At 42.9% G+C, this 17556-nt stretch overlaps 1 protein-coding gene across 7 annotated transcripts in view; it reads right to left on the bottom strand.

Annotated features, from left to right (window-relative positions):
• Window positions 1–17556, bottom strand: part of LOC146775930 (receptor-interacting serine/threonine-protein kinase 2-like) — a 765942-nt gene that overhangs the window by 300363 nt on the left and 448023 nt on the right. For all 7 annotated transcript variants that reach the window (XR_014972009.1, XR_014972010.1, XM_085637723.1 and 4 more), the window contains 2 exons: window positions 11166–11321; window positions 7165–7313 (listed from right to left, as the gene is read on the bottom strand). Coding sequence is in view for 5 of the 7 variants with exons in the window: in XM_085637723.1 (XP_085493849.1) it covers window positions 7165–7313; window positions 11166–11321 (305 nt within the window). In the remaining 2 variants the exon portion in view is untranslated. The remainder of the gene's footprint in view (window positions 1–7164; window positions 7314–11165; window positions 11322–17556) is intronic.

The following is a 17556-nucleotide window of genomic DNA, read 5'->3' as shown; positions in this document are numbered from 1 at the left end:
GGGAATTAGGTGACATCTTGGAGGTAATATGGGGTGAATCTATCCATTGTACATTTCGATCATAGCAACTCTGCTCGGCTTATTTATTATTAGTAATAACCAACGGCTTTTCTTCCTTTTAGTATAACATCAGAGGAATCTTATAAAGATGGAAAATGCAAAAAGAAATACTTTTAGTCTATAATATGTTGCGTGTTACCGCTCTGTTAAAAATACTAGGAACCCGGTTTTTTGTCTTTGCTGTTTCTAACAGACAAATATGTTATACGATAGTATCGGTTTTTAGGTTGTAGAAAAACGCATGGTGGGAGAGATTGGCTGTCGCAATTAATAGCCCCTCTTACTTTCATAAATGCATAGTATCTGACTACTTTCACATGGTTAATCAGTTAGTAGTGGGTCAGAATATTAATGTTATGATATGAGATTGAAAATGGGTGTTCGTGATATGATAGGAGATTGAGAATGGGTGTTTATGATATTCTCCGTTTCGGTCTTAAATACACAACAACAGTGTTGATTCATTTTTTACGCTATCTATGGACTAAACTAAGAGTCCGATCTCTAGTTGAACTAACCGGTGGTGTACATAGGATCCTAACTATATATACACCTTTCAGCTACTTGGAGAGGTAAGATGATTCTCGTTTTTCTATGGAAATATCTTGCTATTCGCGCTTTTCCTTTTATTCCAATCTGTCATGCCCAAAAGTGGTTATATTAATTTCACAATTCACCCTTACCAGGTCACATGACATTTCTTATGAACAAGCATACAAATTGGAAGTTGACCACCTTTTGAAATTTCTGGAGGTCGTTTCTAAAACAAAATTTATGGTAAGAATTGGCACATGAAACTTTTCTTAATACGGGTGGTAATCATATTAACCTCAGATATTTAGTATTTACAATAGACTTTTTTCATCATAAACCTAATAGGTCATTTACAGATGAGGTTTTTTGACACAAATATTAAACTGGATTTTCTTCCTTGGGTATCGGATTATATATATACTCAGGCAGGATAGACATGTGGTGGTTTGAAAGTTTTAACTCTTGTTTTGTATGTATATTTGACTAATATGTCGGAATATTGAATAATGTCTGTGATATTTCTATACGTGAAATTCATGTTATAGGTTCTCTTTTGTTTTTTCTTCAGTTTTTATCATTTGTATAGAAATGTATAGTAACGTCATATTTTTATGTAATAGAAATAATGTAGTAGTCTGTTGTGTTTTATGTTGTACATAATGTGTTTTTATACATATATATGTTTGTATTTGTATTTATTCACAGCCCTGACGAAGTTCGTAAAGAACGAAACGCGTTGGCTGAGTCTGATATCTTTAAAAGTTGACTAAGAATAAAAGAACAACAATTGGTGTATTTGAAAAGACTTTTCTTTGGTGCACCGTCCTTTTGTAAAAAAGTTTGTATATCTGGTTTCCAGTAGAGCATAAGTACATCTCGCTCTGGACGTGTTCTTGCACCTACTGAGAATTTGTATATTGATTTTGGATTTGATGTGCTCAACATTGGTCAGCCGTACGGTTCTTTTTGTTCAGGTTTTAATAACCCTCCTGAACGTAAGCAAATCATCCAGGGCGCGAATGTGGGCTGGTAATGAGTTCCAAAGCCTAGCCGCCAGATAGCGGAAGGAACGCCCTCCCGCTCTGCAGCGTTTGAACCGTGGAACTACTGCTAGATTTTGACCCAATGACCTCAAAGAACAAGAGGGGACATAGGGGGTGAGAAGATGCTCTAAAATCAGGGGGGATGACAGCTTAAGAATCTTGAAGGAAAGACAGAGTCTTAAACTCAATCCTTTGAGCCATGGGCAGCCAGTGGAGTTTCCGGATAGTTTCCTTCGCAGAGCAAAACCTAGGTAAGCCCACCAAGGCTCTGGCCGCCCCATTCTGTACGCGCTGCATCCGGATAACTTCCGCCTGATTGGCCCCCAACAGGAGCGAGCTCGCATAGTCAAGCCGCGAGAGTATGGTGGCCTGAATTATCAGCTGTCTAGTGGGGGCGTCAAAAAATTTCAGGGCTGGCCTAAGCCCACGCAGTACACCAAAGCAAGTAGCAGCCACTTTTTTAGTGTGTCCACAGAAACTCAGGGCGGAGTATAACCAGACACCCAAGTTTTTAACCTCGGGTACCGGAATAGGGGCTGAACCCAGCTCTGGGGGCCACCACTGAGCACCCCAGAGGTTGCTCAGCTTACCAACAATAAGGACCTCCGTTTTCTTGGCATTGAGTTGTAAGCAGTTAGCCGTCATCCAGCCGGCCACTGCTGTCAGACCCTCCCTGAAGCTAAGTGCCTCAGAGTCGGAGTCCCCATTAAGTGCAACCGCCAGCTGCGTGTCGTCCGCATAGGAAACCATAGTCAGGCCCCACTGCTTGGCTACCACAGCCAGCGGCTACACGTACAGATTGAACAACGTGGGGCTAAGTGCCGACCCCTGAGGCACTCCCTGCTCGATGAAATAGGGTTTAGACTCAAATGGAGGTGTAGCGACCCGGAATGAGCGACCTGCTAGAAATGACCGAAACCATTCAAGTGCCAAGCCAGAGACACCTGCTTCACCCAGTCGCTGCAGTAATATCGCGTGTGAGACCGTGTCAAACGCGGCACTAAGGTCGAGTAACACCAGTGCCGCAGTTTGACCGGAATCAAGCGCGGAGCGCAGATGTTCCGTCATCGCAAGGAGAGCAGTCTCCGTGCTCTGACCTGCCCGAAAACCATTCTGGGAGGAATCCAGGATATTAGCAGTCTGAAGGTGTTGAGTCAGGATTCCATTAGCATGAGCCTCCGTAACCTTGGCGGCCCATGGGAGAAGAGAAATCGGGCGATAGTTCTCCAGTTTAAGGGGGTCCAAGGCGGGTTTCTTCAAGATAGGAGTGACATAGGCTTGTTTCCACTGAGTAGGTACTATCCCTGAAGATAGCGAAAGATTGATGAGTTGGCGCACAGGGGGGAAACAAAGCAGGTGGTTCTCTGAGCTGCGCAGGTCTAAGCGGGTCGGCAGGGGACCCGGATTTAACTTTAGCCGCCAGCCTATCAAACTCTACCGCCGAGATTCCAGGAAGTGTGGCCAAAGCCACATTTGTAGTAGAATTACGCCTCAGGTCCTCACACTGAGGGATGATATTAGGAAAAGAGCGATAGATAGTATGTACCTTTTCCAGGAAAAAGGTGGCAAGCTCATCACAATGGGACACTGAGCATATCTCAGCTGCTGAAGCTCTTTTAGCGGTTAGATCTTTAAGAACTTTAAAAATCAGCTTCGCAGGATTAGGGCTGCGTTTGAACTCCTGGGAATAGTAGTCTGCACGAGCTCTACATATGGCTCTATGATAGGTTTTTGTTTTAGCGAGGTACAATATTTTTTTCTCAACAGCATAAGATTTACGCCAGTCTCTTTCCGCTTGTTTACATGATTTTTTTAAGAGCAATAGTGCACTATCATACCATGGACTGGGTTCAAAAGACCGTCTTTTACTCCATGTAGCAGGGATCAGAGAGTCAAGTGCCCGGGTGACCCACTCACAGAAGAGATCATAGCCAGATTCGACGTCGTTAAAAGGGCCCAGCGGGTATTCGCTAAGTACCCGATGAAAATCCTCAAGCTTAAGTTTCTTCCAAGGACGTTTAAAAACAGATCTATCTAAGTTTTTAGAAGGGGGGTTTCTGATCACAAGGTTCAATTCCACTAAAAAATGATCTGACCAAGCTACCGGAATCGGCGGCAAAACATTAGCCACTGGCAGGTTAGTAAATATAGGGTCCAGAATGTGTCCACCCACATGCGTGGGGTGGGTGACCACCTGACTTAACTGCAATGCCTCTAAATCTGCAAGAGTACTACTGATAACAGGGGTGTGGCAAAGGTCAAAGTGGAGGTTGAGATCACCAAGGACAGTAAAATTGGCCGATCCTATCGCAAGAGAGCTCACTATTTCTGGAAGAGCTTTTCTGAAGGCGATGTCGTTGCCAGGGGGCCTGTAAATCAGAAGCCCAGAGAGGGTAAGGTGATGATTAACCGTAATACAATAATGCGCACTCTGGCAACCATCCATAACTAATTTCTTCCAAATACAAGGGTAGCCTGATTTAACTACCACTGCAATACCCCTACCCCTGGAATTACGATTATGAGTGAAAATAGAGTATTCTGGAGGGATTGCTAAATTCAGTTCCACAACGGCCTCATCATGAAGCCAAGTTTCGGTCATGAAGAAAATATCAGGAGCCTCCACTACAATAAGGTCATGGATTGCCGAATGATGTTTGATCAGTGACCTAACGTTGAGATTCCAAATTTTAAGATCCCGTGGAGCCGGAGGATCACTGGGCGGGGATACCTTGGGAGGGGGCTCACTTAATGCTCTAATAGGGGTAGGGGAGCTAAGGGCAAAATTGCCACAAGGGCACAGAAAGGGGCCACACAACGGGTCATGAGAAGAGTACTCACAGAATAAGGACGGCTGCCGAATACTAAGTAACTCCTCTCTCATGTACGGGCCGCCGGCAGGTTTATGAGGCACACTAACCCTGGCGTAAGGCGCCTCCTTAGCGCTGACGGGCGCAGACGGGGTGGACTCTGGCACGATTCCGGCGCAGATACGGCGCGTCCGCTGCGCGGAGACAGGACCGTCCTTTTTTATGCGCAGCTAGAGCGCGTCCCAGCAAGAACCCACACCCAATATGGCCGCCGTCAAAGACTCGGCCACCCGAACCCGGTCTCTCAGCGTCGATACTCGGCTGAGAGTGGCCAAGCAGCGAGGGGGGGGGGGGGAAGCCTCTACATGGTCTTAGCGGATGTCACCAAAATAGAGATAACATCTTATAATATCACGCAATAGATCACGCAGTAGTCAAAATTGCACATACAATTTTTAAAATGCAAAATAAAGTGATAGAGAGATCTCCCGGCATCCGCCTCAGGAGGGTGAAAATACCGTACTGCCTAGTCAAACGCAGGGCATCCAAATGCCCCTTTTATACGCAGCTAGAGCCTTAATTTGATTTTCATTAGTGAAGCAGTAACTGGGCTATAAGGCAGCATATTATATGTGCTCTAAGCTGAAATATATATTTGAATAGATTAATCCTTGAATTTTGAAAGAAAGGGAATGTTTAATTAGTACAACAAACAAACAAAGCTAAGCTTTCCGAATTGTTTAAAAGTTGCATCGAAACTGCATTCATAATTTCACTTGAACTTATTTAGAAGAAATGCCACTGAGGCCCTACCAGGCATTTGTTTTCAAAACCAATATATTAATACTGTTGACAAACTGAATGACATCACAATTCCAACTGCATTGTAAAGATGAGCCATCTATTTATTTAAACGTTTATTGTAACTAGAACTGCAGAGTTTATTTTAGATTTCATTTTATTTTAGATAGGAGATTTTAAGTATCCAGTGTGGAGTCATGAATATTTATTAAATGTGTTTACTGTTTTATTAAATGTGTTATTTAAGCTACATAGATTATTTAATGTTTGCATCATTAATGCTTAATCTGTTTTGTCATTTCAACATCATTATAGAGCAACCCAGAAGACAAGTAAGTATTACACAATGCTTACCCAAAAAGCATGAATATTACTCATGCTGATGGAAGCACTCATTTATTAAAATATTTATGTTGTTGCAGGCACTCGATTACAACGCATAATATCTTTACCAAATTCAACTGCATCTATATAGGAAGAAATCAAGTTGATTGGCTCTCAGATAAATTTGAGGAAGGGAAGCCCTCTTTTCTGTTTATGCATGCAGCACTAAGAAATATAAGAAAAAGGAACTATCCTAGTTATAGTCTGGAAAGTGGGAGTCCTACAAGTAGCCACAGTGATCCAGGAATCAGAAACCTAGGTCTGAGAGAGGGAAGGTGGTGCATTGCCATCAGGGTTAATTGCCACACTCACCCATCCTGACCCTTCAGATTTAATGTGTGTGGTGCAGATGATACACCTGCTGCTGCTCAGACCCACCTACGACCACTCAAAAGCGCAAACTCTCTCAGGCTAGAGCCCCCAGATTAAATAAGAAAACACCCTACGCACGGTACTTATCTGGTTCGGTGCCAAAGATTTGGAACTCCTTACCACCCAACGTTCGGTCTAACCCATCGACCCACATCTTCAAAAAGAGGTGAAAAAGATCCTAATGAAGAGGTTCCTCTCTTAAAAATCTTGATGAGTCCATGTCCTGGATGCATTGGCCGCTACAATGACTAGAATACCAATACAGGACTGAAGCGCATCCATCCCAGTGGAACCCACACAAAAAATGTCCCCGGGTTACTGGAATGGAACTGACGCAAAGCAGAATAATGAAAAACTACTCTGGGGAACCTATTCCAATGACTCATAAAGATTGCAGATTGTCTATTAGTAACTCTTTTAATACATACCATGTCTTACTGGGGTTCTTAAAAGTTGTGATTTGTTTTATTAGATGTTCTTTTTACCTATCAGCTCTTCATTTATGTTTATCTATCATATGTACAGCGCTCTGATACCCTTGTATCATTTTTGCACTTTATAAAACACCCCAGAAACCTAAAATCTACTGTTTGTGGTGCCAACATGCATCTCTGTAAGCTTCATATTGACAGGGTCACTTAGTCCTGTGATGCAGTGTTAAATCAACTCAGGGGCGTAACACAGGCCCCCGCAGCCCCCGCGGTGCGGGGGGCCCCCAAGCTCCAGGGGGCCCCCTCAGCACAGCACTCGGGCTGCAGAGCTCCTGTTTGAGCCCGGAGGGGGCCCCTCCACGTGTCTTGCAGGGAGGCCCCCTCGAGTTTCGTTACGCCAGTGAATCAACTGCAAATGGTGTTTGCATTGGTTTAACACTAGACCTCTTAAGTGCTGAGTCCAAAAGATCCTTCCTTGAGATCTATGGTCACAGAAACCTATGGCTTCTAGCTGGTGGTCACTGCATGCATAAAAATGCACAATGTTTGGCCTATGTGTAAATCTGACGTCAAAACCTCAGTGGGATCATAGCCTAACTGGAGACGAGACAGGCAAGTTTAAGCCCCAATTTTACTGCATGGGTTCAAATGAGCCTGACAGTGTTCGACGTGAAATGACTCCATGCAACCTTTGCGGTGCTATATTTAAACTACAGTGAAACTTCTTACCTGTAGACATCACCCGCAGTTGTGGGACTATCTCCTCGGAGTGTCTCCGGAGAGATGTACACCAAGTCGGAGGTCTCAGCATTGATGGAAGTTAGCGAGACTGATCTCAAGTTCTGCTTTCGCCAGTGTGCTAGACCATAATCCATAATCTAGATTTGGGTATAGAAAGAAAGATCTTTGTTTGCGAAGCACCACTGACATTCTAGGAACCACACTTCAATATATTTTTGCTGATGATCTACTAATGGAAACACACATACAAAGACAAAACTGAACTCTTGGTCAGGGATTATCCAATCATTGCTCAACCTCTATTTTATACATTCTGTCTTTTGCTTGCCTGAATAAAATAGAATAGAGTACATATCCATATAATAGCAAAGATCTCCTTTCTGGTAAGGTAGGTCATCGGGTTATGCTAGTACTGCAGCTATTTCTGTGTAACCACCAGAACACACATATAATCCCAGAAAGATCCTGAAGTGCATTACTGCGACTGCTGTAGGTAATTCAAAGGTTCTAGATTCCCATCTCAGTAAGGGCATTTAGTGAGTTTCTGTAACTGCTGCAGATATGTCTGTGTACTCTGGAGGTCACAGATTACCACCCCAGTAGGACAATGTAGCAGAATGAAGTGCCTTCTGTGACAGCTGGTGCTTAATGGAAATTTAGGAAAATAATGTGGAATATGAACCTGACTTTTAATACATGATACTTATCCTATTTAAAAAAAAATATATATTTATGTGATTCACTGTTTGCAATAATTTGTGATCAAATGTGCTTATATGATTCATATTTTACATCCAATAAAGCTTGTTTTGATTGACTGATTGATTGGTACTTAATGGTCAAATGGTGGTAAGATGGTGTAGTGATGTACTTGCTACAGAGGCTAATGTGTGATCTGCAGGTCACAGGTTCTGGTTGGGCAGGGTTGACTCATATTTGTGTTCATCTAGGTGCCACTCAGTCTATCATCTTACAATGTTTTAACATCTCTGCTCCTTAAAAGTCAAAATTTAGGCCGCACTAAATATTTTTCAAATAACCTAAGCCTAACATATCTTGCATATGTTGCCGTTTCGCCCAGACTGCAGCAAGGATTACTTCATAACGCAAATTATATATAATATTGTAGTCTGAATGCACCTCACGCAGCTCAGTTAATATCATGTGTTGCGGTTCGAGTAAACACTAGAATATAAAATATAATTTGCTTTGGTTTATCACAAACCACTGAAATTTTCATTAAAAAAATAACTTCGTAAAAACAGCCTACCTACTCATGATCAGGGATTGTTTACAGTAATAGGCTAGGGAAATAGCAATTCAGCCTATACTGTCCACGTGAATTACGCATGATATTAATGCTTAAAAAAGGATGCTTGAACGAAGTCATGTGTTTTAGAAGAAGCTATAACTGCAATGGGAACCTTTATTTAGGGAAGGAGACACACGCAACACAGACTACTTGTCATTTTTCAAGTCATCCAAAATAATACACACAAAGACAGTCTTTGTATTCAGATAATTTAGTTTTGTAATTTTAGTAGCCATGTGTAATTTGTTTCGTGTCCGGGTTTAGATTTTCTAATGGTCACAATCAATCAAAAGGCTAAGTTTCTGGCAACAACTCCATAGATTTGCCAGTTTAAGAACCTCCTTCCAATGGGACATTAATAAAGCACCTAACAGTTTCAGTATAAGATCATGCTACACACTGTGTTGACTATCTGTATACAGTTAATGCTCAGAACATGAACGGAGAATACTGTTGAAATATAGCATGGGATTGGATTTAAAGCGTGGAGAATTATATGCACATCTTCAATCCTGATTCTAAAAACTTCAGAATCAAAAAACAAAAATGCACATCTTCCATAATGCTGTGGGGAAAAAAGTTGCTGAATCTAACAGGAAATTTAGAAACCACAGCTAACCTCAACTATAGTGACCATATATATTGACACTTTGATCTGTCCTTTATGGCAAGACTTCTCAATGCCACTTTGTATCACAAATGAAAATCAGGGTTTACTGTCTCTCTGGTGGCTTCCCGACTGATGCGGACACCTTCTAGTAGCGGACACCGGCAGATCTCAGGTGGCTACAGCTTACACCTGTTTGACTATGCCCAATTCGCTTGGGCCTCCAGTCTCTTTTCTGAATTACGAAAAAAATTCTATGTACTATTGATGCTCTTGCTCACCTAAACCCCTTTTTGTCCTGATGATGACCAAGGGCCTATTGTTTTACTGATTGAACCTTTGTGCTCGAGTTCCCTTTGCAAACTGCCATTAATCAATCATTGGTTTGTTTCCACCCTTGGAGCTAAATCAGAGTGGGTTTGCAGGCGAAAAAAGGAAAGTCAACCAACACCCAACACGGTTACTTTCAGGAGCTCAGCCAGATGGTCAGAAAATGTAACTACTTTAATAGTAAATGCATTAAAGTAGTTACAATGCCTGGAAAGTGACAGCGCTCATGGGACCAACTCCTTCAGCAGGAGAGCCTTTCAGAAGCATATCCCGTCTGATTGAATGCCTGGAGGACCATGTGACCATCAAATGTGTTTTTTACGGTGTACTACACTCCTTTGTAATTCAGAAAGCCATTTCCTGATCACGAAACGGGGTTTGTGAGTCATTTTGAATCAGAATTGGGAGGGGCGTGAAAGTAGCGTCCTTTCGCATTGGTTATTCGTAATGACATATCAATGGCTTGTGACTGCAATTGTGGTTGAAAACTATTGAACACTTAATGAGACCTCACCGGAGGCGGCAACTGTATCAGAGAAGAGAAGCAGCTTCCACATTTTGAATTATGTATAGTAGCCTCTGGCGACTTCCTAAATATTAACATTTTATTTTGGCTGCTTAAAAAAATCACGTATGGGAATGAGAACACCAGGGATAGTGATCTGCTCTTTCTTGCAGGCCACCATCCCTGTGCTCGTAGCCAATAACAGGGTGTCAAAAATAGGAGCCTGTCTAGTAAATAATTACTGGGTGGGTCTTTCTGCAAAACCCTGAGACTGTACGTTTTATGACACAACTTATTAGTAATATAGGTCACTTCCCAAAATGACAGATTGCAAAAAGTAGGAATGCAATTTGCATCCACTATTTGCGACCTTCCTTTTCATACAACAGGCTCCTTGTTTGCAGCACATTTGATCACTGTCATAAGGATGTTCATTGGTCAAAGGAAGGAAAACGAGGTCTGTAATGTGTTAGACCAGTCACAAATGGTGCACAGGGTGTAACTTTAAAACAAAAACACTTTGGACATGTGTACGGATAAAGAAAGAAAGCTGGAGCCCAGCAGAAGAGGCGATGCTGCACGTAAGCAGATCTCGACAAATGAAATAAAATAACAAATGTATCCTTAAGGGCAACCACTCCCCACAAAGCATTGAAAGTTGAAAACAATGTTAGTGGCAGGGTAGGGTTTCTCTTTGCTGCCCGAGGCCTCCATGATCCCCTTCTAAGGTCTCTCAGTTGATGGTGCTAAGAATTTATATATAATCCATTCTCACCAATCAGAGCAGGTGTGACAGAACTTTAAATCATTGAAAGTTACATACTTCATTCTAGGTAATTATCTTGCAGAAAGGCAAAGCAATGTGCCTTTAAAGGCTGCCAAAGCTCATAGAAAGTTGCCACAGTGTACACTGCCTGAAGCAATGCGTGCAAACCCAGGAATGGCGGAACAACAAAGTCAAAACTTTTGCTAATATAGCCATGAAGCACAATCAAAGTAGGTTGGTAAAAACACTGCAAAACAACTACGACTTTATTGAGAACTAGAACTAGTAATGAAAACTACAGAGAAATGTGTCAACTTGAAAGTCTGCCTGCGACTCACATTATTGTTTACAATGTTACATGGATGTGCCAAGGACCGGACAACAGTCAGTTGCCTCAGGGGAAGAGGGCTGAGGAAGGGATTAATGCCTGCAAGTTAATGTCAACACAAGATCGAAAACACAGACTTACCTTGGCTCTATATGTTGCATCCAGGAGGATATTTGATGGTTTGAGGCCCTGGTGGAGAAGCGGAGGTCGAAGGCTGTGCAGATGGCATAGTCCCTCCGCCACATCTGAGAGGATCCTTGTGATCACGCATAATGGCAGCTCTGGGTAAACATCAGGCTAGAAAATGTAGAAATAACACATTTTCATTCAGCGTCAGATTCCATAAAAGCATGCCAATTTGTTCTTCTTGGGTTGCTGAATGCAGTTCTTGGGGTAACAACGTTCACAGAACAAATTTTCTATTCCATGCACTCATCATTTTTCATTGTTGTACAGCTATTCAATACTTTTGAAAGGTCATCCAGTGATAATTAAAAGCATAGTTCTTTTTATCAAAGATTACATCATTTATTACCACAACAATAAGGGCTGTAGAAGGTCCATTAGCTTAATGATGTGACATCATTCACTGGACTGCTCCGTCAAGTAAATTCACACCTCACAGTTTCTATAGCTTACCCAGGGCAACCGATGTAGAGGTTGGGCGCCGCAGCAAAGATGCAGCTTTGGAGTTTAGTGATTGTGGTACAGAGTCATAGGAGCACAAACAAGATGGTGCAACGTCTGTTTAGAGGTGCTGGACATGTCCCTACTTGAAATATGACATTGGTAGGTGTCAGTATGAGTGCCTGTAGCTACATGGGGTGTCTGGCAGATGCTCCAAATTTGTTTATGTCTTCACCTGGTGAAATCCTGTGTATGTTCCAAGGGATTTTACAAAATGGGTGATGCATTTGGTCTCATTGTGGTCTGTGTCCAAAGCAGATAGACTGGAGCTTAAGGTTTGGCTGGTGCTGACAGAACTGAATTGAAACAGCACAGAAGTATTCAATCATTAATTGCTTTATTCGACAATACATATAATAAAAGCATAGCAATGAAAAAAGTTAAAAACAGTATACAGGTAAAACATGAATAAAAAAATTCTTATACAAAAGGTAGAAAGCCATCTTCAAAAGACTAAATACATTCAGACATTTAGTTCATTGATAAAAGTGCATAAAACAGTATATGCATAAGGGCCCTAGAGAATCACTTTTGCAGCACGATTAGGCATGTTGGAACCCACTATTCGCAGTTGTCCTAATATGCATACAAGGTTGTAGATGGGCACCAATTATCAGTTTTCAAACACGGTTTGCTGTTTACGGATTAGCCACATCCATTTTAGAAACTTTGCTACCGGAATGGCATACCTAAGTAATGGATCTGTGCAAAGAATACGGAGGGCTATGCTACACAATCTTGTGCCCATATTCCTACAGGTTGCGATAGCCACGTTTTGCGCGGGGCTGCATATGCAGGACACACAAACAATGCATGTGATAGGGTTTCTACCTGATCTCTACATGTATTACATTTATTGCTCTTTAATGTGGACCATTTGGATGTGAAACACTTTATAGGAAGGGTCCCCAATCTAAATTGGGAGTAGAGTTTCCGATCCAGTGGCTTTGTGATAGCATCCCAGAATGGCTCAAGGTTTGGGTGAGATTTAATCTGTAGGAAAAATCCTGTGAGTGAAGTAGAACCGTGGCACCTACTCTCTTCAGATGCAACCAGCTCCCAGTATATTTCTTTGAGCTTGTCCTACGTCTGAAACAAAGAATCGTTGGGGCTATCCCACAGAGGAGCACGGCCAATTCCATAAAACAGAACCTTAAGATTTCTCAGCCAGCTGATCTTATGGAATTGATCTTTTTCTATAACGTCCCTTAGACCTTCAGCATATACTTTCAGTTCTGGCGTACTCCATAGCCTACGCCAGTACAAAATTGGCCAGAGTCTAGCGAGGTCTGCTATAGCATTTCTGCCAAAATCACTCCTTAAAGGAACAATTGGTGTACTTTGCGGTAGACTAGTTAATGCTCGGAGGAATGTATTTTCTGCAACCGTTAGCTGCGAAAGATTTCCTAAACCCCACAGCTCGGCACCATATAGTGCCGAGCTCATCACCTTGATATTGTAGATATGAAGTTCTAAATTCCTTTCTTAAAATGCCCGCTAGCTGTCTATGCTTTAGTGCCTAAGTAAGTGAATGAGTCAACCTGCTCAAGTGGGAACCCTTCCATAAATATGCTGCCCTTGAAAGAGCGATGCTGGTTAAAAGTCATGAACTTTGTCTTATCTGCATTAATTTGTAGGCCTCGTAGGTGACAAGATTCCTCATTTCCGCAGAACAAGTTGTAGGCCATTTGGTGTTTAAGAAATTATCAAAGTATCGTCTGCGAACATTAAAATCTGAATCTTTCTACCTGCTAAAATTGGAGCATCAATATTGGTGGCAGCCAGAAAATTTGCCACACCATTGATAAAAAGAGAAAAAAGGGTGGGGGCTAGCACACAACCCTGTTGGACACCCTTACACACAGGGAAGGGATCTGTCTTAACACCCTGTGCACCCCAACAAATCTGTGCAAAATTGCCTCGTGAAGGCGGATTATAAGGGAGAGTAGGTCCTGAGGCATCCCCATTACTTTCAGTACCTCCCATAGTTTGAGCCGTGGGACTAGGTCAAAAGCTGTTTTCAAATCGACAAATCCAGCATACATGCTGCCCTTACCAAGCACTACTGTTCGCCAATGAGAGCGACAAAGCGAAAGACTTGATCAATTGTGCTTCTATCAGCCCGAAAGCGGGCCTGAAGGTGGCTGATGATAGAATTATCTTCCATCCATACATGGATCTTGGCCAGCAACAGCCGAGCTACCACCTTTTGTATGGAATCTATAAGGCTTATTGGCCTATAGTTGGCGGGCATCGATTTGTCTCCTTTTTTGTAAATAGGGATTATCTCGGCCCCCACGCCAGGTATCCGGGATGGGAGCGCCGTGGGCAATAGCATTCGCTAATAAAGTATATATTGGGACCATTTAGGCCTGTTCTGGAGAAAGATATCAGCAAGAAAACAGTCTAACCCTGGGGCTTGACCATCTGTTAATGAATTTAGGGCCGCATCTACATCTGCCTCATCAAATACATTATCGTTTGCAGAAAAGTATGTCAGGCCAGGGCCATAAGCCTCTGCCTCATCGCTTGCATATCGGGCAGAAAAATATCTAATCCACACTTTTGAACCAACGTGGTTTTGTGGGGGTGGAGCCACTACACCACTCCCCCATTTAACCAAGTGCCAGAGCTGTTGTGAGTTTTTAGTCCCGCAGGCACGTTTTAGTTCCATCCACCTATCCTCATCCCAGGCTTTCTTGGCAGAGAGAGTGGCCTTCTTATACATAGCCCTAGCAGCTCGCACTCTGGCCACATCTCCAGACTTGAAGCCTTACTGAGGACCCCATGGGCAAGTCTACATCCGGTGTTATACCAGTGATCTTTTGCTTTTAATACCCTTGTTCTAGTATGGATTGGTCTTTGAAAGTGCGACCTAATTTTTACAAATAAGGTATCATGCAGTTGGATAAAATCATTTGATAGTTGTTGATTATCACTGAGTGACACCATCACATTTACAGTTTTTCCCAGCTCATTAGCAATGGATGACAGAATTTCGGGGCGCTCTAAGATCATAGACCATTTTACTCTCCGCATGTTATTTGTTGGCTGAAGGCCGCTAGTCGTGTGTTCTGCATCATACCGTGCTTGTGGCCTTGTGTCCCTAATTGTAAACCTAGAGCACTGACTGACTGAAGGAAGAGCTTATAAAGCGCACTTTTGCCGAGGCATCTCGGCGCTGGGTGAGTATGATGCAGGCAGCTAATGGATCTTTAAGAACTTGAAAAGAGCCAGGGTTTTATCAGTTTCCTGAATAAGGACCTGTTGGATTCTAACTGGATAGTCACGGGGAGGGAGTTCCATAAGATGGATGCTTGGTAAGAGAAACCCTTTCCTCTCCATCTAGCTCTTTTTATTCTAGGAACACATACCAATCCTTTGTTGGCAGACCTAAGACAGCGTTGGGATGGAGAAAACAGGGTTTGAATATCCACAGCCCCTCCTCCAAATATAGCCTTATGCAATAGGCATAGGGCTTTAAAATTCACTCTCCGATGGACTGGTAGCCAATGTAGCTGCTTGATCACCGCTGACGTGGGGTGGTATTTAAGTAACCCAAGCAGAACCTGTGCCACTGCATTTTGAAGCGATTGAAGTTTCGTGATCTGTCCCTTGTCAACCCCTAAATACAGGGCATTGCAATAGTCGACTCTGGACAAAACCAGAGCTCCGACCACTGTTTTCCTGACAAAGGAATGAATGCCAAGATTTTCCGCAGGACTTTTAATGTGAAAAAGCATGCAGAGGAAACTTGATTTATTTGTGAGGCAAGTTTGAGGTCCTTGTCAAGCACAAATCCAAGGTTCCTGGCCTTGGGCACAGGGACTGGACAATTGCCAGCCTCAGGAAGCCACCAGGCCTGGCTCCATACTGATGATAGTTGACCAAACTCTAGGACCTCGTTCTTTCGGTGCTAATCTTTAAAAAGTTTGAGTTCATCCATGCCATCATATCTGTGAGGCAATTACGAAACCTGTCCGCTGTTAGCCCCACACTTTGTGCCACCGATACCACTAGTTGAGTGTCGTCGGCGTACGACACCAACTTAATGCCATGTTCTTTAATTACTTGTGCCAGGGTTCTGACATATAAATTAAATAGTGTCTGAGACAAGGCCGAACCCTGTGGGATTCCACATGGGAGGTGGAAGATTCCTGATTGCAGGCCATTCCAGTGGATCAGTTGTTTTTGAGATGTTAAGAATGATGTAAGTTGTGTCAGAGCCACATCTTCAATACCTGCTTCCCTCAGTCGCTGCAGCAATACCGCATGATTTACGGTACCAAAAGCTGCGGTCAGATCGAGCAGGATGTGTGCAGCTCTGCCTCCCCCGTCCATCACTTTACGGATCTCTTCTGTAGCCATGATTAAAGCTGACTCAGTAGAATGCCGGGAACGGAAACCATGTTGAGTGGAGTCAAGAATGTTATTGTTATCCAGGTATTCTGTCAGTTCTAGATTCATGGCTGCTTTCTCCAAGATTTTTGATGGTAGTGGAAGGCAGGAGATTGGGCGATAATGTTTTGCCTCTGAGGGGTCTAAGGAGGCCTTTTTTAGAATGGGCCTGATACATGCCTTTTTCCAAGAAGATGGAAATTCCCCGGAACTAATGATCTCATTTAGTAGGGGGGTCAAGGAAAAACTTACTTCTTCCGATACCAGAAGTAATATATGAGGGGGACATGGGTCCAGAGGTGAGCCCTACTTGGTATGTAGCAGCAGGTTGGCAACTTTATCCACCTCCAGAGCGGAAAAACGTGACAACCTATGCAGTGATGTCAGGTTATCCAAAGAGTCTGCACTGTTAATTTCCGGGACACATACTGTAGTAGCTAGCCCATCATATACCGTTTCAACTTTGCTTTGAAAACAAATGGCCATTTGTTCCACAAGAGTTTGGTCCAGCAAAAATACTCTGTCACACGGACATTTTGATAGTGCCGTCACAGTTTTGAACAACTCCTTGGAGGAGTTCTTCGCCTCCAGGATTTTTGCAGTAAAGTAGACAGATTTGGTGTGTTTTATGGCTGCCTTATATTCTTCTAAGGTGCTATTACAGTCTTTTTTATGATCAGCACTGTAGTCTGATCTCCAGATACGCTCCCTACGTTGACAGGTTACTTTTATTTGCCGGAGGTCAGTCGAATACCAAGGTGAAGTAACACGTTTGTTAAGGGGGTGTTTAGTGGTTTTCGCGGCTAGCGTGTTTACTGCTGAACTAAGCCAGCTTTCAACATTTCTGGTTGAGGAGTTAGAGTCAGAGGTCACCTCCTGGGGGTTCTTCTCCAGGGCAGTTACCAGATCACTCTTTTGGATGAATTTCCAAGGGCGTGATTTAGATATGCCTGACCTTTCCCGAAGCCACCTAGTTGTTAGAGGGAGCTTTAGGCGACAGTGTATTGCAGAGTGATCCGACCACGATAGAGGTTGTATGCTAACTATCCAACACAGTGGCTCATGATCACTCTTCATGCGGTCTTTCACTACCATGTCCTCAAGAGTATGCCATAAGTTCAAACTAACAAGAACATAGTCAATACGGCTAGCGTGGTGTCCACTGTTGAATGTGTTTGCACCAAGTCTATCCAAAGCTGTTCTAACATTTGCTGCCCAAAAAACACGTTCTAAGCAGAAAGCTTTCATTTGGACTCAGCCCAGCGTTTCATAGGTGCAAGTTCCAATAGTGGAATGCCCCACTGTTTATCCTGCTCTCTTGTCACATCATTATCCTCGTTATCAAAGGGTTCGAATGTTGTGTTTAGGTCCCCAACTATAACTACATGAGTAGCCCCTGAGGGAGTTTCTAAGAGAGCGCCTAATGCCAGAATAGTGTCAGATTTCC

This window comes from Triturus cristatus, chromosome 12 (genome assembly GCF_964204655.1).
Source record: "Triturus cristatus chromosome 12, aTriCri1.1, whole genome shotgun sequence".
Classification (NCBI taxonomy): domain Eukaryota; kingdom Metazoa; phylum Chordata; class Amphibia; order Caudata; family Salamandridae; genus Triturus; species Triturus cristatus.
The sequence above is the reverse complement of the archived record's forward strand: the minus strand, read 5'-3'. Positions and strand labels throughout refer to the sequence as shown.